The sequence below is a fragment of the Macaca mulatta genome, chromosome 12 (assembly GCF_049350105.2).
Source record: "Macaca mulatta isolate MMU2019108-1 chromosome 12, T2T-MMU8v2.0, whole genome shotgun sequence".
Classification (NCBI taxonomy): Eukaryota; Metazoa; Chordata; class Mammalia; order Primates; family Cercopithecidae; genus Macaca; species Macaca mulatta.
The window spans coordinates 73,622,834-73,642,559 of record NC_133417.1 but is presented as its reverse complement, the minus strand read 5'-3'; the positions used below and the strand labels follow the sequence as shown (position 1 = coordinate 73,642,559).

General features: G+C 38.3%; 2 protein-coding genes across 2 annotated transcripts in view; both read right to left on the bottom strand.

Moving 5' to 3' along the window:
• CERS6 (ceramide synthase 6) overlaps positions 1 to 19,726 on the bottom strand; it is a 312,767-nt gene that overhangs the window by 60,607 nt on the left and 232,434 nt on the right. Inside the window, 2 exon segments of the mRNA NM_001266123.2 lie at positions 14,102 to 14,194; positions 18,045 to 18,095. Of these exon segments, the coding sequence (NP_001253052.1) occupies positions 14,102 to 14,194; positions 18,045 to 18,095 (144 nt within the window).
• NOSTRIN (nitric oxide synthase trafficking) overlaps positions 1 to 19,726 on the bottom strand; it is a 312,960-nt gene that overhangs the window by 150,405 nt on the left and 142,829 nt on the right. The gene's annotated exons all lie outside the window — the stretch shown is intronic.

Genomic DNA, 19,726 nt, shown 5'->3' with positions numbered 1-19,726 from the left:
TAATAATACACAGAGGGGCCAGACCAGGGCAGGTCTCTCTAAGAAGGTGACTTAAAGATGATGAGGAAGCTAGTCTTATAGATAGATGGGGAGAAAATATTCAAGCCAGAAAAAACAACCAAGGCAAAGGCATTATCCATCACGGTCTTTCTATCCTGATGTGTTCAAGGAATAGCGAGGAGGTGAGTGTGGCTGGAGTCAAGTAAGAAGGAGAGACGTGTAGAAGCCAGAGCAGCATTATAGATTATAGATTTTAAAAATTAGTAGCTTTTTTTTTTGTCTATTACCACTCTTTTAAAAAGATATTTTAACTTTGTTGAATAGAAAGTAATCACTCTACTATTTAATCCCTGATATGTAACTGTTCTACATATCATTTGTATTCAGATCTAAATTGGGAGGTTAAGGGTCAAGAATAAAATTATTTCTGAGGTTGTAAGGACTTAATTTTATCTATCACATTGCAGTAGGTACAAAGCACTTATAAATACTCTATAATACTACTCGTCATGAACACAAAACAGGACTAGGTTTTTATTCTTACAGATGTCTTCATAAACTCCTTCCTACAACATTCCCTTGTGAGTATTCTCGTTTGTTCTGAGAATCAGTGTGGGTGACAGTGCTAAGGTTGGTGGATGTTCTGCCAAGCTAAACATCTGGTTTACAAAGGCAACAGCAACTAGATTAGGTAGACTCCTCGGTTCCTTGTGAATTCCACTTAATCTTCTACCCAAGGGGAAGGAGGAGGCCCTAGTGCTGTCTCTTTTTCTAAATAGCCTTGTACTTTTCCTCTGTGACCCTTTAGCTCTCATGGCTTCTGCCCTGGTTCCTGATTCACTGGGTGACAGAGCCACTTTCTTCTGGACCCCCACTTACCTATCCTGGACCCTCACTTACCTATCCACCTTTCCACAACTCAGAGAGGCCTCTGTCTCTAACTTATATTCTCCAATTCAGTTCAGTTATTATTGTTTGCTTTTTCTGTGGTTAAGGCAACTTCTAAGCTAAACATAAGTGCAAGAAAGTTAAAACCAGGGTCTTTTCGACAGGACCAGACTCCTGAAAAATGTAGGTGTCTTGAACAATTATGGAGCACCTATTTCATAAGAGCCAATTTGTAATCCAACTCATCAATTTTGTAATTTTTGGTAGGGTAATTGCCTATCTATATAATTTTTTTTTTTTTTTTTGAGACAGAGTCTTGCTCTGTCACTCAGGCTGGAGTACAATGGTGCAATCTCAGCTACTGCAACCTCCGCCTCCTGGGTTCAAGCCATTCTCATGCCTCAGCCACCCAAGTAGCTGGGATTACAGGTGTGCGCCACCACATCCAGCTAATTTTTGTATTTTTAGTAGAGATGGGTTTCACCATGTTGGCCAGACTGGTCTCGAACACCTGACCTCAAGTGATCCACCTGCCTCAGCCTCCCAAAGTGCTAGGATTACAGGTGTGAGCCACTGAGTCTGGCTATCTATACAATTAAGAGACTGGATCAGGTTATTTTTATGCTGTCAATTCTATAATTCTAGGCTTCATAGTTATGGTGATTAAATAATATTTGAAGTCTTTACTAATTTCATATTTGTGTATATGTGGCGGGGAGAGAGTGTGGGAGAGCCCACACATGCGCCCTCTTTATTTAGCAGCTGAGTAGCTGTTGATGTCACTACAGGTTAGGGTCTGAAAAGTCAACTTCAACAACTTTAATTGCTTAAATGATTCTGTCTACAGTTTAGTGAACATGTCCGGAGGTTATTTTCTTCCCTGGAAAGTGCCTAACATTTATGGACAACCATACATATTGATTTATTACTAGGATAAACAGTATATTAGTTTGCTAAATGAGGTCAGATAATTTAAGAAATGAAGTGCAATGATTTCTCTTATTTTCAATTAACCTAGTCTCCAAACAGCATGACACATTGATGGTAGATTCCACTGTCAGGAGAATCATGCGTCTTCCAACAGTTAATTCTAACTGCCCACGACAGAACTGAGCATTGAGAATGCAGTGGCTGACCTACCACTATATTCCTTCATCTAGACTCACATTTACATCTAGTTCTCAGCTCAGGCAGAAGAGAAATGATGACCATACTCTGAGTTTAACACGTGATTATGTACAGGTGCAACTTACCAGTTTTACCTACTTCTGAAATTCTGCTGTCTTTGCAGTTAGTACCTAAGGTTTTCTTAAATCATTAAAGTTAGACAATACCAAAATGCCTTAGACATACAATAAAAATTGCACTGATAACATTTTCCACTGAAAGATAAAATCTGTTCTCTCCAAGCTGTTACTTACTAGATTCCATCATGTGGAGTGTAGTATTCTACCAGATAATAACTACTTCAAAACAATGGATCCATTAAAGTAGAGCTTACCTATCAACTAATATTTTAAACTGTTTCCTAAACATAATCAAATGAAAACACACACTGCTTAATTCAGAAATTCAATGAGTTTATATTTGCTATGCTTAATACACAGATTTCAAAGTTTAACCAGCTGAATACCTAAAAAGAACAATACTTTCCACATTTTCTATTGTTCAGCTCTGAATGACTGCTCTTGGCTCACTGAAAGAGAACAAGGGTTTTTCTCTATTTAATTTAAAAATGAATAAATATAAATTGATTAAAACACTTATGGTGGATTAGTACCATTTTATAATGAAGTTTCCTGAGATGTATCTAATATATCATCAATAAACAACCCAATGGCCTTGCCAATACAGCACAGCTCCTTTAAAAATAAGAGCCTTGTTTTTTAGACAAAATTTGCTTTGTAAAGATGTTTTTTGCATATAAATCACCTGGTCCTAGAAAACATTTGTTCTATTACTGAAGGATTCACAGTTATGCCCATGGCAGAAGACCAATTTTCATTACAGTCCTATCTGTATGAATATGAAAAAAGAATGAATAATGGATTTGCCATCTTTTACATTTCTGCTTCAGAATGCATTACACATAATAAAATACCTTTAATAAAGGCCATGCAATCATTATTTTATGTGTTACTCACGTCCTCCTGACCCAACACACTTCTTTGAGCAGGCACTGAATCTGGTCCAAATAACCATTTTAAACAAATTGCCAATTTGGATTTTATCAATGCAGGGTGGAAAACTTCCATCCTTATATTTGCAACTGCTGAAAGTGATTAGTGCGCACACAGACACAGTCATGGCTGAAAGAACATTAGCATTTTAGGTTGAAATGTTTTCCTGCATTTTTCATAACTGCAATTAAGGAGAGAGACTGTGATTTCTTACTGGTCTTCAGACTGAAGACTGATGCCAAAGCCTTTATTCAAAACAGACTGGCCTGGACACGTGCTTTACTTGTGTCCTCAACCTCCTGCTATTCGGCCATATTGTTTCTTGACATTTTCACAGCCATTATCAAGGGCTCCTTCTATGTTCCCTGCTTGATATTTACCCTAATGTTGACCTTTACTTCAGTAGCTTTGCCTATGTTAATTATCAGAGACAAGGGGGAAAAAATCAAATATGGTCGTCACTCAAACTTAATTAGAAGTCTGAAATAAAAGAATTCAAGGAAAAGTCATCCATTTTAGTATTAAAAGCTGGTAAGATAAGGCTGTTTTTTCCTCATTACATTTTCAAATAGCATTTAGGGAACCTAGAAAACTTTTCTAGTCTGTTCTGTGTAGCTTTCACATCAGAAATTCCTGGGTACAGGTAAAATTCCAGCTACCTGGGCTCCATCCCCAACTGTTAGAATGAAAATCAGCATCTTTAATTCCGTTCTCTAGGGGAATTTTATGTACAGTAAAATATTAGCACCAAACATCCAGAGGGATCTACCTCTCATTGAGACACAGATCTGAAAGTTTATATAACGCAACTCCCTTCACAATGATCAAGCTGTAGAGAATCTCTGAAATAATATTGTTTTCAGGAGGCACTACAAATTCATCTTGATGTACATGCCTTTACAAAAACAAAATTCACCCATTTTTCATTAAAAATAATACATACACATACTATAAACAGGAACTGTTCCCTAAATTCTCATTGGCTGGATAATATATTAATTTTATGCAATCTCTTTTGGGAATAATTTTTGCAACTGATTAAGAAAAAATATTAGTGAACCTCTTTATAAAGGGAATTTAGAAGATCAAGATTTTAATTAAAGGCTGATTTAGATGTGCACAGACAAGAAGAATATGAAATACTTCTGAAGTGCAAGAAAAAGGCTCTTCTCCCTCAGATGCAAATGACGCATATGAGCTTTCCTGAATTTAATAAAATTAATAAATCTGTAATCTAACTAATATGAATAGAAGTCAGGTAATAGCACCAGGTTACTCAATGAACTGATTTTCAGACTCTCTAGGAAACAGAAGAACAGCAGCATAGCTTAAAGCTGATTTCATTTTATGGCAACTGCAGTAATAGAAACCCCTCATTAAAAAATAAACAAACAAATAAAAAATAGTTCTCTTATTTGAAACTCCAAGGCACATAGAAATTTATATGACTTTTTACAGAGTAACATGTTTTTCTTTTTAGGGATAATAACAAACAGTTTTCCTTTCTCTCTTGTGATTTTCCTGCCTTGGCATAAAACTCAGAATGCTGGGGGTAGAAGTGGACTTTAAGCATGTAACTTGGCAACGTGCTAAAGAGAGCAGCTACTCAGTCTTCATCTCCATTTTAGAATGAATAAACAGATGGAGACGGTGAGGATTTCAGACAAAATTTACACACATCAAGAATAATCATAAGCAGCTTTTCCATTAAGGGAATATAAAGATATAATAGCTTTTCAGCCTTTGGAGATGGGTAAAGTCCTGATGATCAGGATGACTATATATAAAACCTCTTAAAGAATACCAAAACCCCCAAATAGTATACTAACAAATCTTAATATTAAAACTAATGTGTGCAAATAAATCACAAAATACGCCCTTAAGGCAAAAATGAAATACAGTACCAGAAATTCACATCAGAATAATCTGCTGCTTTGTCCTGTCTTACGGTGGGTTCTAGAATAAATAGCAGTACAACTTCTAAAGCTTTAATAATTTGGTTAAAAAACAAAACAAAGAAATAAAAGACTAAAAAATTGTGTAGGATTTTGAGACAATGGCTAAATAATAAAAATATATTTGGGGTGATTTATAGAAATCAGTTGATTCTGGGTCTCTCCCCATTAGATAATTTGAGGAGAATCATAATCTTCTCTTACCAATTCATGATGTGAAGAGTTCACGTAATGTATGTACAATCTCCCACAATTTATTTGGTTGTTCTGTTTCGACTGGCTTTGAATTTTGGCTCACTCTAAATAAGAGAGTTGGTTAAATGGACCATTTAAAGAAAGATATTTCACATAAGGCTCTTCAAAACTCCAACTAGAACTCACTTTTTTCTTATGTATAGCCTATGCACCCTAAGGTAAATATCTACAGGAAAATGTGGAAAGGAATGAAGAACTGTGACTTATTTGGGAAACGTTTGTTCCATTATAAAGTGGAGGAGTCCTGGCAGGAAAGAATCAATTATTCCCTTCTCCAAAATTCAGTCTGTGAATAAAATTTCATTCACATTAGATCTAGAGTTGAATCTATTTCAACACTTTTTCCCCAATAGATTATAGATTTTTCTCCTTTTGGACTAAATGTATACACATTTAGGTCCTTGAGGGGGATAACTGTAACACACAGACTTCATTTTAAAAACACCAAGTGCCATGAAATTAATTGGTTTAAAGATGTTGAATTTACTATGGTTACTATCAAAATGTTTTTATAATGTATACTGATGTGATTTAAATATCTCCACTAGCCATTCTCAAATCTAACATCCCCACTGTCCATCAAATATGCACAACAGGTTATTCTACTTTACAGCAAAGACAGGCAAAGGGCCAGATGGCCAGATTTGGGTTTGTAAATAAGGTTTTATTGGAACACAGCCATGCCCATTTGTTTACTTACTGTCTATGGCAGTTGTCTTGCTATAGTGGCAGAGTTGAGAACTTGCAACAAAGATTACATGTCCCCCCAAATTAAAATATTACCTGGCTCTTCACAGAAAAGCTTTGTGACCTGCCTTAGAGTCACATCAAAGGACATACAGGAAAGCATCATATTGGAAAAGTCATATTATCTAAGATGTGGTAACCACATAGGCTCATGGCTAACTTCACCACATTTTTGTCAGACCAAAAAATGTGTAAGAGATTTAATTTTCATAGCTGTCCTGATGTAATCCATTAAATATTACTCTCAACATTCAGATAAACTATAAAGAAAGAGAACAAAAAAATTCTCATGATCAAGTATAACCACAGATTTTAAACAATTTGAAAACCAAGGAGACTTCACAAGCTTTCAAAAGTAAGATGCTTGTTTGGATTCAGTATTGTTTTCTCTACTGCTAGATGTGCCGTTACTTTATGACTTCTAGAAACATATATAAATGAAATAACCATTGTATAAGCAGAGTTTACTCAATCTTTCTCCCGTGCAACATTTATGGTCCCATTTCAATGTCAAGAACTCATAATCTTGTCTACTGTGAATTATTTAGTTAATATTTAATCTTTAATTGATTTTATCACCATGGAAAAGGACACAATAAAATTTTATTTGCACAATAGAAAACGGTAAGATAGTGCTGTTGATTAGCATCTGATGGGCCTGGCCAGAGCATGGAGCTTGATTTCCAACGCCTTGGAGTCCTCCTTCACGCCTTCCTTCCTCTCCTGATCAAAAGCACACTCTCCAAATGCACTCTGCTTTCAAATGATGTAGATAGTTTTCTTAATTATACATGTCTTTTTATTCACTGAACTTTAGATCCTCAGAAGCTCTCTCTTACTATGAGCCTTGCTAAATCACAAGTGCCTGGAGATGAAGGTCTTGTACTACACCTTCTGGGTTCTGTTTAAATTACCCTTGGCTCAGTCACACTAGTTTGCACAGCTTTTAATGGGGAAAGGTCACTTCTGAGACATTTAAAACATACTCAATCTAACAGTCTTAAGTAATACAAGGGTTAGCAGAATTAACTCTTTTTTTTGCAATAATCCCCAGAACAGAGATAATGGTAACCCTTTATGATATCAAACAAACCCATTTGGGCTGAAAACATCCAGAATGATCAGTAGGGGGCAGATTGTGTTCTACTAAAATCAGCAACATCCCAGGACTCAAAAGCCATCGTCCATTTACTACAAAGGTCTCGAGGCCTAAATTGACAATGGGTAACCAGGGACTCAATTTTGTGCTTTAGACAGAAGATGGAAAAAGTCTCCCTCAGGTCAACCAGGTTGGGATGGCATGTAAATTGTCAGGAGGGGTTTGGGGAACTCTCATCATCCTCAGCCTTATCCTCCACATTCTAACTCCTCTTTCTTCAGCTGCCTGAGCTACCCACTCCTGACTCCTCACAAACATACAGAATTCTAGCTGCAGAATTTCCTGGAAGCTGCTTCTTGTCTCTGTGCAGACCTCTGGCCACACAGTTTTTTTTTTTTTTTTTTTTTTTTCTTCTGGCTGTGATGCTTGTGTTTTCTCCTCTTTTGGCTCCTGGCCCATCCCACCTTGACTACCTGGTGAATTCCTACTTACCCTCTGATTTGCCTAATTCTCATGTGCCAAAGGCTCTTCTGTCTGATATTGTCATTTATTCTTAACAACAACCCCATAAAGCAAGTGTGACTTTGAAACTCTATTTTACATAGAAACTGAGGCACGAGAATGCCACATCATTTTCCCTATTATACAAACAGTTTTGCCCTTGCAGGCCTCCTGAAAGGGCCTCAGGGATCGTCAGGGATTCAAACAGCACATTTCGAGAGGTACTGATTTCGACAAATTATTTCCAAATATTGTCCTAGGAAATGATAACTAGCCATATTATTATTAACATCTGCGCCAGTCAGGATAAGCTAAGATATGCAGCGATTACAAAGACCTTAAAACCTCAGGGGTTTAAAACAAAGGCTTATTTCTTACTCATTACATGTTATCATTGGTTGGGGGCCAGGGGACTCTGCTTGCCTGAGGCACTAAGAAACCCAGGCTGACAAAGCAGCCCCTATCTCCAGTGTTACTAATCACTGTGCTAGAGGTGGGAGTTCTAGAGAGTCTCATGCCAGCAACTATAATACTCTAGCTCAGAAGCGGCTCAAATCAATATTGTTCACAGCCCACTAGTCATAGGGCCCCACCCAATCACAAAATGGGAGGCTGGCTGAGAAGCACAATCCTGGGTGTGCCTGAGGGTGAAAAGCTGGCAGTATCTGGCAAGTGCCTTAATGACTACAAGGAAAGGCTACATTTATTGAGCATTTATGATGTGCCAGGCACTGTTCTAAGTACATGTACTACTTATTTACTTATTTACATTTACAACACACCCATGAGGTAGGTTATGTGAACTCCATTCTTTGGATCAGAAAACTAACGTACAGAAAGGTAAAGTAACTTGCTCAAGGTCACATCGAATTAGGAGTGGTGCTGGGCAGGTAGACAAACTCCAGAGCCCACGCCTTTAACCTCTAAGCCATATTGCACCCATAACAATGTTTTCCCCAGTCTAGGACAAAATGAGAAAAACAAGGACTTTTACTTAATGATAAATTTAAAGGATTGTACTTTATTACAATATGTTCTTTCTCCCTTTCTTTTATGGTAAAATGCCCTTTCCTTTATGAATCAATGGTGTTAATGGTAGGTGCTTTTTGACTTTCCTTACTGGGTCATTATGTTCCAGGTACTGTCTAAGTGCTATTTGTCAAGTACTGTACTACATAGTTTTACATACATTATTTTATGTAATTCTATTCCATGCTGCTTCTTCGTAAGAAGATTAAAACATGCATTTTCCTTTCCCCTAAAACTAACTGCAGCAGGCAAGATCTGGAGCATGATACGACCTCCAAAGGCATCTAAAGCACTTACAATAATGGGCTCCAGTTATTCTCCGCAAAATGTTAGTAGAGAGCTTACACAAGCTCATCAATAAGTTTCTTGCTATACTTAATCATACCTCTCTGTCAGGAATCTTTTATAAGATGTAGTGTTTCTCTCGGTTTCAAGACCAAAAGAGCAACAAGTTGATTTCACCAGCTGGGCCCTGGAACTCTGCCAGGGATGCTTTCCTGAGAAGGGCTCTGAACACGAGCAGAACTCATTGGCCGAAGGCCCAAGCCTTCAAGCCAAACAGCAGCTTAGTTAAAAGGGACATAGGATTTAGACATAAGCAAGCTGTTCTGAGCTCCAACGCGAAAATATTTATAAGCTTCCTTTGGATATTTTAGATGGCAGGAGAAATGTTCATTGTGAACAGGTGCTAAAGGATAAAATTTTGATAAAAATTAAGCCTTGGGAAATAGAAGATAATTTAAACATCTTTTATTTTTCATCTAATCTTCCCTTTGGGAAGATAATAGTATTTCTTATCACTGACCAAATAAGTACCAACTCTGGAAATGATTAAAAGTGAGGCAATGTGTTCTGTCACCATGAAGATGAAATGTTCTCCCCTCATTTTTAAACTTCAGATTCTATGTGGAAATAGAGCAATTAAAAAAAAAGATGCCAAAAAAGAAGAGTTTATGAGTACAAAGCCATTTTAGAAAAATTCGTGAACCCAATAAATCAAAATAAGTGATTGTTAAACCTATTTAAAGTACTGATTCTAAAAGTTTGAGGCATGCATTTGGAGCCAGTGTTTATAAATCCTGGTCCCTGTTTGAAAATGGCCATTGACACTCTTTGTCACTTAATAAGGGAGCCAAAGAAACATTGTGATAACCCTTCTGTTAACAAAGTCATGAACAGTCTTCTGAAGTTGATTTCCATACTGTATTGCCAATGGGTGTCTTCAAACACCCCTATCCCATCATAAAGAAGCAGGCTATTTTTAGAGGCTTCAGTTAATAGTTCCAATACAGAAGGTGGAGAGTGCATCTGGCAGACAGAACGTGCCATAAATCTTCACTGATGGCTAGAACAGCAGGTCCTCCAAGTGGGGGCGTAATAAGGATGAAACTGCCAAGGACCCATGGGGCCATTCAGCAAGATGCAAAGGGTAAAAGCAAGCACTGCGGGTCCCTAATGAGAGATGGCAGCAGAGGAAAAGGCCTTCCTAATTAAAACCTGTGCCAGGGAATAAGCACGTCTGGTAGTGGCCAAATTCCCATTTTTGTGCAAGAAACAAGAATAAACCAGCTGCATCAGGAATGTACAAATGTAATCTGACCAGGAGAAGACAGAGGCGCTACCTATCTAAAACAAACTATTGGTGTTGACTAGCAAAAAATATACACTCAATTTCTAAACACTGACAGGCCTAGGATCAATTCCACAAACTTTACTACAAAATTATCCCTTTTACAGGTGTTTTCCACTGATGCTATATATGTTAAAGTAATACAAAATGATACATTTCAATCCCCCAAAATAATTTACCTATGAAAAGTATTGAGATAATAGTCATTTGGCTTAAAGCAATTGATATGGTTTGGATCTGTGTCCCCTCCCAAATCTCATGTTGAAATGTAATCCCCAAATATGATTGGATCCTGGGTGTGGTTTCTCATCATTTAATACCATCCCCCATTGGTGCTGTCATCAGGATTGTGAGTTCTCATAATATCTAGTTGTTCAAAAGTGTGTGGCACCTCTCCCTCTCTTTTGCTCCACCATGTAAGACATGCCTTGCTTCTCCTTCACCTTCTGCCATGATTGTAAGTTTCCTGTGGCCTCCCCAGAAGCCGAGCAAATCCCAGTATCATGCTTCCTGCACAGCCTATGGAACTGCGAGCCAATTAAATCTCTTAAACTTTTCTTAATAATTTACCCAGTCTCAGGTGTTTCTTTCTTTTTTTTTCCTTTGAGACAAGGTCTGGCTCTATCACGCAGGCTGGAGTGCAGTGGTGCCATGTTGGCTCACTTGGTGCACCACGTCTGGCTAAATTTTGTATTTTTTGTAGAGATAGGGTTTCGCCATGTTGCTCAGGCTGGTCTTGAAGTCGTCAGCTCAAGTGATCCACCCATCCATCTTGGCCTCCTGATGTGCTGGGATTATAGGCATGAGCCACCATGCCCAGCCACAGGTACTTCTTCACAGCAGTGTGAAAACAAACTAATACAGCAATAAAGACTTCTTGAGCCCTGCTGGCTCATTGCAAAGCCATGTTCCCCATGTGATGAGAAAGCTCAAGCTAGTGGAGGGACTTGGTAACTTTTGGTACAGCAATGTCTTACTAGGACTAGGCTTCTGGAAGCCAAGGACAGCTATTCCTGCTTTTTGACTCTGGATGGCACCTCTAGTTCTCACTAAGCAAGAGAAGGACTGATAAAATGGCAAAGAGCTGTGAAAGGCTGACTACCTGTAATGTCAGGAGCATGGCAAAGCAAGGATTATGTACGTGTCTAATCCAAGAGCGAATCACAAGGCTCTACTTGGTAAGCCTAGCCTCTAATTCATTCCCATATTACATGGCCCTGAGAAACTTACATAAACTCACTCTGTGCATAAATTTTCCCCCCCCCAAAAAAAAAAGAAGAAGAAGAAGAAGAAGAAGAAGAAGAACGTTCTAGCTCTCTGTTATATAAGTGTTTTATGTGACTACCTGGACAAAAGGTCTCCTCAAAAAAGAAAATAAAATGCAACATGAGCCTTGCACAGTACCTGGCACATAGAAAATAATCAGTCTACATGTATTGGCACTACGTGACCAAAGAAGACTCCCTCATGTAGGACAGAAGAGACTCACTTGACATACCATCACTAAAGAGTCTGTAAATGATTTCAGAAACCAACTCGGAGTATTGGGTACAATGAGTAAAGGAACCACAAATTATGGGTGTCAAAGAGTCATCTGTTATGCTCAAGCTTGCCTTGACAGGGGCCACCTACTTCTTCTGAGAATCAGTTGGTATATACCATATTAAGGGCCTTGTAGCCATACAATCAGAAAAGACAGCTTTTTGCCAGCCAAATAAGCCACTGCTGTAGGATGGCGGAAGGAGCATATGTGGGGAAGGGGACTTGGGTAGTAGGCCCATAGACTCTTAAAACGCTTTTCAGCTGCCACTTGGATACCAGTTTGCAACTTAGCAGATTACTGATTTAACCAAGAAATGACACATTGCAGTACTGTGCTCCATCATAACGTAAAGGAACTGATTTCGCTTATTCATTTACCCTCAACTTACTGATCCCCACGATGAGCAGCTACACTGATAGTCGTGGGGGTGCAAAGGTGAACATATCTTGCTTGCTGGGGACTAAATGCTTATGTCCTCCTCAAATATATATATATTGAAACTCTAACCCCCAAAGTGATAGTATTAGGACATGGGGCCTTTTGGCAGAAGCCCTTGTGGATGGGACTCATGTCCTTATAAAGGAAGCCTGAAAGAGCTGTCTTGCCCCTTCCACCATGAGAGGACAGCGTGAGAAGGTTGCCATCTATGAGAAAGTTGGTTGTTGCTAGACACTGAATCTGCTGGTGCTTTGATCTTGGGCATCTCACCTTCCAGAACTGTGAGAAATAGATTTTATAAGCTACTCAGTCAATCTGGCATTTTGTTGTATTAGCTCAATTGGACTAAGACATTGCGTTTTATCCTCCAAGTATTTGAACTTTGTCTTGAAGGTTTTAGAAACATAATTCTTAGGCAGCAGATAAACAAGAAAGACTACTTAGATAGGAAGACTGTTTAAGAGACTACATAACAGAGTGGGCAAAAGGAGAGGGAACTGTACGTTTGTCGGTGATATTAAGGAAAGAAGGTACACGGAGTGGCAAAAACAAGAGCAAAGGAAAACGTCCTGGCTGACATGACTGTTGGTTCTAAGGGTTACTGGAGGAAGAACAAGACTAGAAGACCATGTCTTCAGTCAGGAGCACTTTGCATGTAAGGCTTAATTTCCTCATTCATAAAATAAGCATAAATAATAAAATAATCAAACTGGATCTTTGATTTGTTGTCAGGACTAAATGATATAATGTACAAAAATAACACAATGTACGTTGTGTATCCCTTACCCCAAATGCTTGGGATTAGAAATGTTTTGAACTTTGGATTTCTTTGGATTTTGGAATGTTTGCATTATACTTACAGATTTGCATCCCTAATATACAAATCTGAAATGCAAAATGCTCCAATGAGCATTTATTTACTTTAAGCATCATGTTAACACTCAAAAAGTATCAAATTTCAGAGCCTTTTGCATTTTCAGATTTAGGGATGTTCAACCAGTACTATCATCTGTGACTACCGATGTGGAAGTATGGACCCAGAGATAATGTGGGGCAGAAGAGAAACATTTCAGAATTAGTGGGATGTAGGTTATGGTTGGAAGTGTCAGGAAGTATAAACTCAATCATCCAGGGAGATGGCATCCTGTAATTCAGGTCCAGAACTCTGGTGCACCCAAATATGTAGGGCACAGGGCATTAAGACAAAGGACAGCAAGGTGACTTTGAAGGATTGATCCAAATATGGTGTTACAGAAAAATAAGTAGTAAAGAGCTAGAAGTGCCAATTTTGCCCAGAAGCTGGTAGGATGAAAGCCAGAATAAGTGGATTTAACACGTAGGGGGTCACACAAAAGCAATTCCAGTGGAGGGAATAGGTGGAAACCAGATCACAGTTCACTGAGGAATGCTGCATTTCCAAGATAAATTTTGACACTGGATAACCCTGCAATTGCGGAATTAATTCCATAGGGCTGAAACACTGAGACTTTACTCTCTCCCAGGAGCTACAAATAGAATTTTTGCTTTTTATTTAATTTGGAGAACAGAGGACTTGGGAATTAGATTGAGAGAAAATTATTTCTATGGGGATTCACTGCTACATCATTACATGGAGAAAAGAAGGCTGAGTTTTAGGGGATGAGTGAAGAAATAATAGAAACAAAATACAAAACAGCACAAGCAAAAATAGAGAACTTTCTGTAATAATGCAGCAGGTCATACTAACCTAGGGCTGCCAGGAGAACAGGTGTGAGTGCCTTTGAGAGTCTACACCCACCTGCTAAGGGCCATTAAAGATGCATGTTTGCAAGCACTTTACAACATAACTGCTCTTACCTTTCTTTTGATATCAGTGAACTGCGAAAACATTAAAGACCAATAAAATGACAGCTCCAGGATGTAATAGTAGTGAAGGTCAGTTGTGAGTGGCTGAAGGTGAAAGAAAAAAAAGGAATGATTAATAGTTAATAGGGAACCCAATTTGTATCCCAGACATCTCAAGTTCACTGCTCAAAAGTAACATGGTCTTGCACCTGTACAAAGGCAGTTTCTGTCCTATTCTCTTTGTAGATGATGGAGCTTTGAGGATAACTTTCATCCACAGCTTGATGATATTACTCTCATTTCATCTCCGACTCAAAAAGCATTAATTAGCATGAACATTTGGGACTTCATTCATTATTCAGTTTAACAATAGCATTTATGATTCTTTGTCACAAGTATCTGCAAGATCCCTTAAGCAACCTGAAAAAACATTCTAATACAGACAAAGAATAACCCTGGACAACTGCTGAGAGTCTAGGGACAAGACAGTAGGTGATAGGAACTGGAATACTATATGGGTCACTGAGGCGTAGATTTAAGTTTCGCATTAATCAGAAAGGTTTTTTTTTGTTGTTGTTATTAGAAAATGTTCAGTACATTTCAAATATCAAAAATAATTATTCAAAAATATTTACTGAAAGATCAGAGGGACAGGAAAGCTGCCAGCAGATACCAGACTAGGCACCCAGCCAGGATATCTGATCACATCTCAGCTCCACAGCTTAGCAGGTATAAAAGTTGGGTCTTAGTTTAGTGATACCTGCTTTAACTGCTTCAGAGGCTCAGGGTTGGGGGGAGGCTCAGAGAGGCAGTGGAAGTCAGGAATATTTATTTTGCACACAATCCCACTAAAAACAAGAGAGTTTTCAAAAAACATTTTTGATGAGTTGTTTTTAATTGTTATATTGAGTTGTAATGATATGTCTTGCTTTATCAAAATGAATGAAAAACATTTGAAATTCATCACACAAACAAGTCCATACCCCCATACACAAGACGATACCATATATGGTAAATATAATTGAAAGGTAAATGTTTTGTACACCAATAGTAGCATAATGAATGACAATCAGAAGAAGCTGGCACTCACCCACTCTATGCATGGGAATCACAGAAAAGTTGTCCTGCATAGGTCTCTGACAACAAAATACACAATGGGACAGGATACTCCAACCAGCAATCCTAAAGTCTAAATGACAATGAGCCCTGCTGTGGACTGAAAGTCTGTGTTCCCCCTAACATTCATATGATGAAGCCTAATCCCAATGTGACAGTATTTGGAGGCAGGGCCTTTGGGAGGTAATTAGGTCATCAGAGTGGATCCCTCATGAATAGGGTTAATGCCCTTATAAGAAGGGACATGATCTCTTAGCGTATTCTCTTCTAGCAGCCTGAACGGAGACAAGCATCAATTCAGCATCTCCCTGAAGAGAATCCATTTCCCACTGAACTGTCCTTGTAAAACTTGAAGGCATTAATGATGAAGGATGGATATTCAGGGCAGATGGATAGCTGCAATAAAGTTTAGAAAATCGGGCTCTGGTTCAGGACCCTTTGAGCCAAGGGTAAATTTTAGTTTTAATGAGATTCTCTTACTTCCACCACCTGGGGAAAGGCCCAGAGGAATTATAAGGGCAAGTCAGAGAGCATCTGGAAACCGCAGAGTTCATAGAGAGCGTCCCATTATAATAATTACTATGTCCAAGGAGTGCTTTGCAGTTGACAGTGCTCACTCACATGTTAATTTCTTTGGTTCTCATAAAAATCCTATAAAATTAGTACTATAATTCTAGACCTAGATTATATAGTTGACAGGAAATTGCTGTCAGTTAATTCAGGTTAAGAGGCTAAGGCTAGGTCTCATAGCTAGTGAGGCCCCATGACCACCAACTAGGGCATCTCATGTCCAACTTGTGCTTCTTATGTCAAGCTGGACAAGGTTCAACTGAATGCAGCTTCACATTATTTTAAACTTAGAATATACACATGTATATGAAATTATTTAATATGTAACAAATAACATGCGTACTTATATAAAGTAAGTGTATCCTTAATAAAACTGAAGTAGACCACTACTTTGTCACCTAAATGTCTGTTCAATTATCTATTTAACATATATGCTAAAGATATAATAAATACGTTTCATAAGCATGTCTTTAAAAGTGCCCTTAAGGATAGCAACTGACTTGGAACAGCAATCTATATATTTACATAGACATGCTTACACACAAAGTACTGTAATTGCATACATAATAATTGTATGTTGTTTAATTCTACCCCCACCACACACAAAGAAATCAGCTAATATTCTTTATTACTATATGGCATTTTCAAAGATGCACCATTCCCATGAGAGACCGTGAATTTGTCCTGCATTCTGGGGACTATATGCTGAATCATACAGAAAACAATCTTGATCTGAGTCCTCACAGATAGCACCTTGCCTTCCATACTAGTGGTGTTTCCTGTTTTTTAAAAAATTACTATCTCCCAGACCCTCAAACTTTCATGTTGAATCTACAGTGCTGTGAAACCCTCTGCAGCTACAGTATAGGCCATAGCTCTAGCAACTCATTTTCTCAGAAATAAGCAATTTCTCAGCTCCAGCCATGAACATGACAGTTATTCTGGACTAAATTATAGTTAGAAGGAAGAGTAGGGATTACATTTCATTTGGCATTTGTATGTACTTTTATAAACAGAAATGTAGACATACATGGATTTTGCCACTCACTATACCATTACAGGACACAAAGAGCCTTATGTGACAATGTTCTAAGTACGGTAATTACAATTGTGGCCTGAGAATTACAATTGTGTAAAATAAGCTATTGGTTTCACCATTGCTTTAGTCTCTATCAAATATCCTCTGAATGTTCAGCTTTCTTGCCATGTTCTATTGTTTATTTATAGTGTTTTCTAACGTGAATAAACCACTCGAAAGAGATGAAAATGCCAACTGGAATTCAATTTCAATGTGTCCTTAACGTTGAACTAGCTCAAGGAGTATCCAGTGCCAGTCCCCACCCTCTGCCGTGACACTGTGTGTAACAAAGAAGACACAGACACAGGGCAGGCCTGCTCGCCATAAGCCTGTGCATGCCCCAAAGACCAAATACCTCAACAGACAACCCAAAGAAACCCCAAACAAAAAACCTGAAGTTGCTCATTATAATGTATAATATGTCTCTTCAAAATACCTAGCTGCATTTGCTTCTCTTACATAACATCCCAACTGAACACGGAGTTATAGAAATTTCCCAGCTAGAAACTCTTAGACAAGTTCCAGCTTTTTTAACTGATCTGGGGACCACAACAACACATGCTTGTATCACTGAATTCATGGAAAGATGCAAAAGTGTGCCGGTGGGCAGAGATCTAAAATGCTTCCTTTCTGGAATATGATTTTAATCTCACTTTCAATGATGCTGTTTTTAGTTTCAGAAATAATCCTTCCACACGTCATAGTACAAGCCCATTTTTCTGCATTCAGGGAAACGGTGCTTGATTTACATATTTGGAGGCTGCTTCTAAGCCACAAAGTGAACTGAACTCAGTGTACCTGCTCCAGCCTCACACTTGATCTTTCCCACTTGCTGTTGAGGCAGGTCTGTGCTATGTCAACAGGACTCCAGACTTACCTCAGTGATTAGAAGCAGATCAGCTGTTAGGAGCAGGAATTTTCCACCTGTTGAACTGATTGATCCTATTCTTTTGTAAATGTACTTTCCAAGCTGACTCCACCTGCTAGGGCAATCGGGCCTTGATTCTGAACTTCACTAAGAATAATGCACAAATTACTATCCTCACTAGATTATGTCCAGCACTGATCAGCAGCAGTCGGGCCAAGAATGAAGGGGGTTGCCCAACCTGTTGGGGCCTGCCTGAGACCATGAAATTGACCTAAGGTAGATACTTTATGTGTGTAAAAACCCAGACAATAATGCCTCCTTACCTGATAGGGGTAGTTGTACCAGCAGTGCCTTGTATTCCACAACCAGGGAGTCTGAAAAAAATGACAAAAAATATTTTACATATTTTAGAACACAGATAAGAGCATAAAAAAGGTTTACAATAGGCTCCTGCTCTAATATTTTTGGATTTCAATAATTTACCTGTGTGGGAATTGAAGAACTTTAAAACAGCTAGGCATAGGATATTAAAGCAACTAGTATACAATATATTCTCTCTTGGTAATCTAAACTCAACTGGTAGTATTTTAGGCTGCTTCTGGGATGCAGTCTCAGCTGGTATTTTTTCTATTTTGCTGGTCACTTAGACATATTCCTGCTACATAACCAGCCTCAACAGCAGGGCCCTGCAGGGGTCTCACAGAAACCAGATGTAAATCCTCCATCTCACTCTTATCTATAAACATTGATGACAGTTAGCATAAACTGCCCTGAAACTCCTCAGAGTCAACGTTTACCAAGCGACATTATTCATGCCTTGACCAGGGTTCAGTGACATGCAGGTACACTTCTTATTTCAGCAGGACACTTAAGACTAACCCTCACACACATGCCAACTCCAGACCTGTGATCCAGGTCTTTTTATGACAAAATAATCATTCTTAATTTGAGGGCAATTACTTGCCTTATGACACAGTATAATTAGGAAAATCTAAGTGTACACACAGATTCCAAACATTTGTAATAATCAAGGAGGGGTTGGTATGAATTCAAACAGACAGCTGAATTATCCAATAAGACCAGCACAAACTTTCTCAGGGTTTCAAAATAATTTCAAAAAAAGTATTAACGTTGTAATTCTTTTGCATCCCTTATCCACAGCTGTCAGCACTTTCTGATATACATCTATATACATTTGATATACATCTATCTGTTTCTTACAATTAATCTGCCAACATCTTCATCAGCCCTGTGTCATAGGAATGAGGACAATCAGCTTCAGGTGGCTAATATCTGCTGAGTCCTCCTTATGTCCTATATACTTTTAAAGGCTCCTACACATATTAACTCATTTAATCCTTATAGTGGCTACTAGTATTTTTCTTATTTTATAGATAGGTAAATGGAGGCCCCAAGTCTGTGAATAACTACCTAGGTTCAATAGCTAGGCAGTGCCAAAGGTGAAAATCAAACTCAGACTCTCTGATCCCAAACCCAAACATAACCACTGTGCACCCTGTCTCTGAGTCTGATCAAACTAAAGCCGATCTCAAAGGAGGGAATCAGATTCCTATACAAAGCCATGCACTGCCCTAAACCTAACTACGTTCCAGAATCTTTACATTTCCCTTTCATTCAAGCACTTTTCATTTTCTTTCCGAGATCTTAACTTGGCTCCTGATTTTGCCTTTTGCTCCCTGTTCAACACTGTCTGTATCATGTAATCGTACTGCACTTAACTTCCTGAGTGTCTGAGTTGTCTGCCTGTCTCCTCCATTTCTCTCATCTATAACATCGATGTTCATTATTGACCTCACAGAGTGATTGTGAAGATCAAACGTGGTAGTGTGCATAAAACTACTTGGGAGACTTACTGTGTTTTTACAGTTAAGTCAGCAACATGTGCCCATTTAGGAAGATGTAAAAAATAAAGAAGAAAAAGTAAAAATAATTTAAATTTTCATCACCATTAACATTTTGATGTATGAGCCATTTTTGGTCTTTT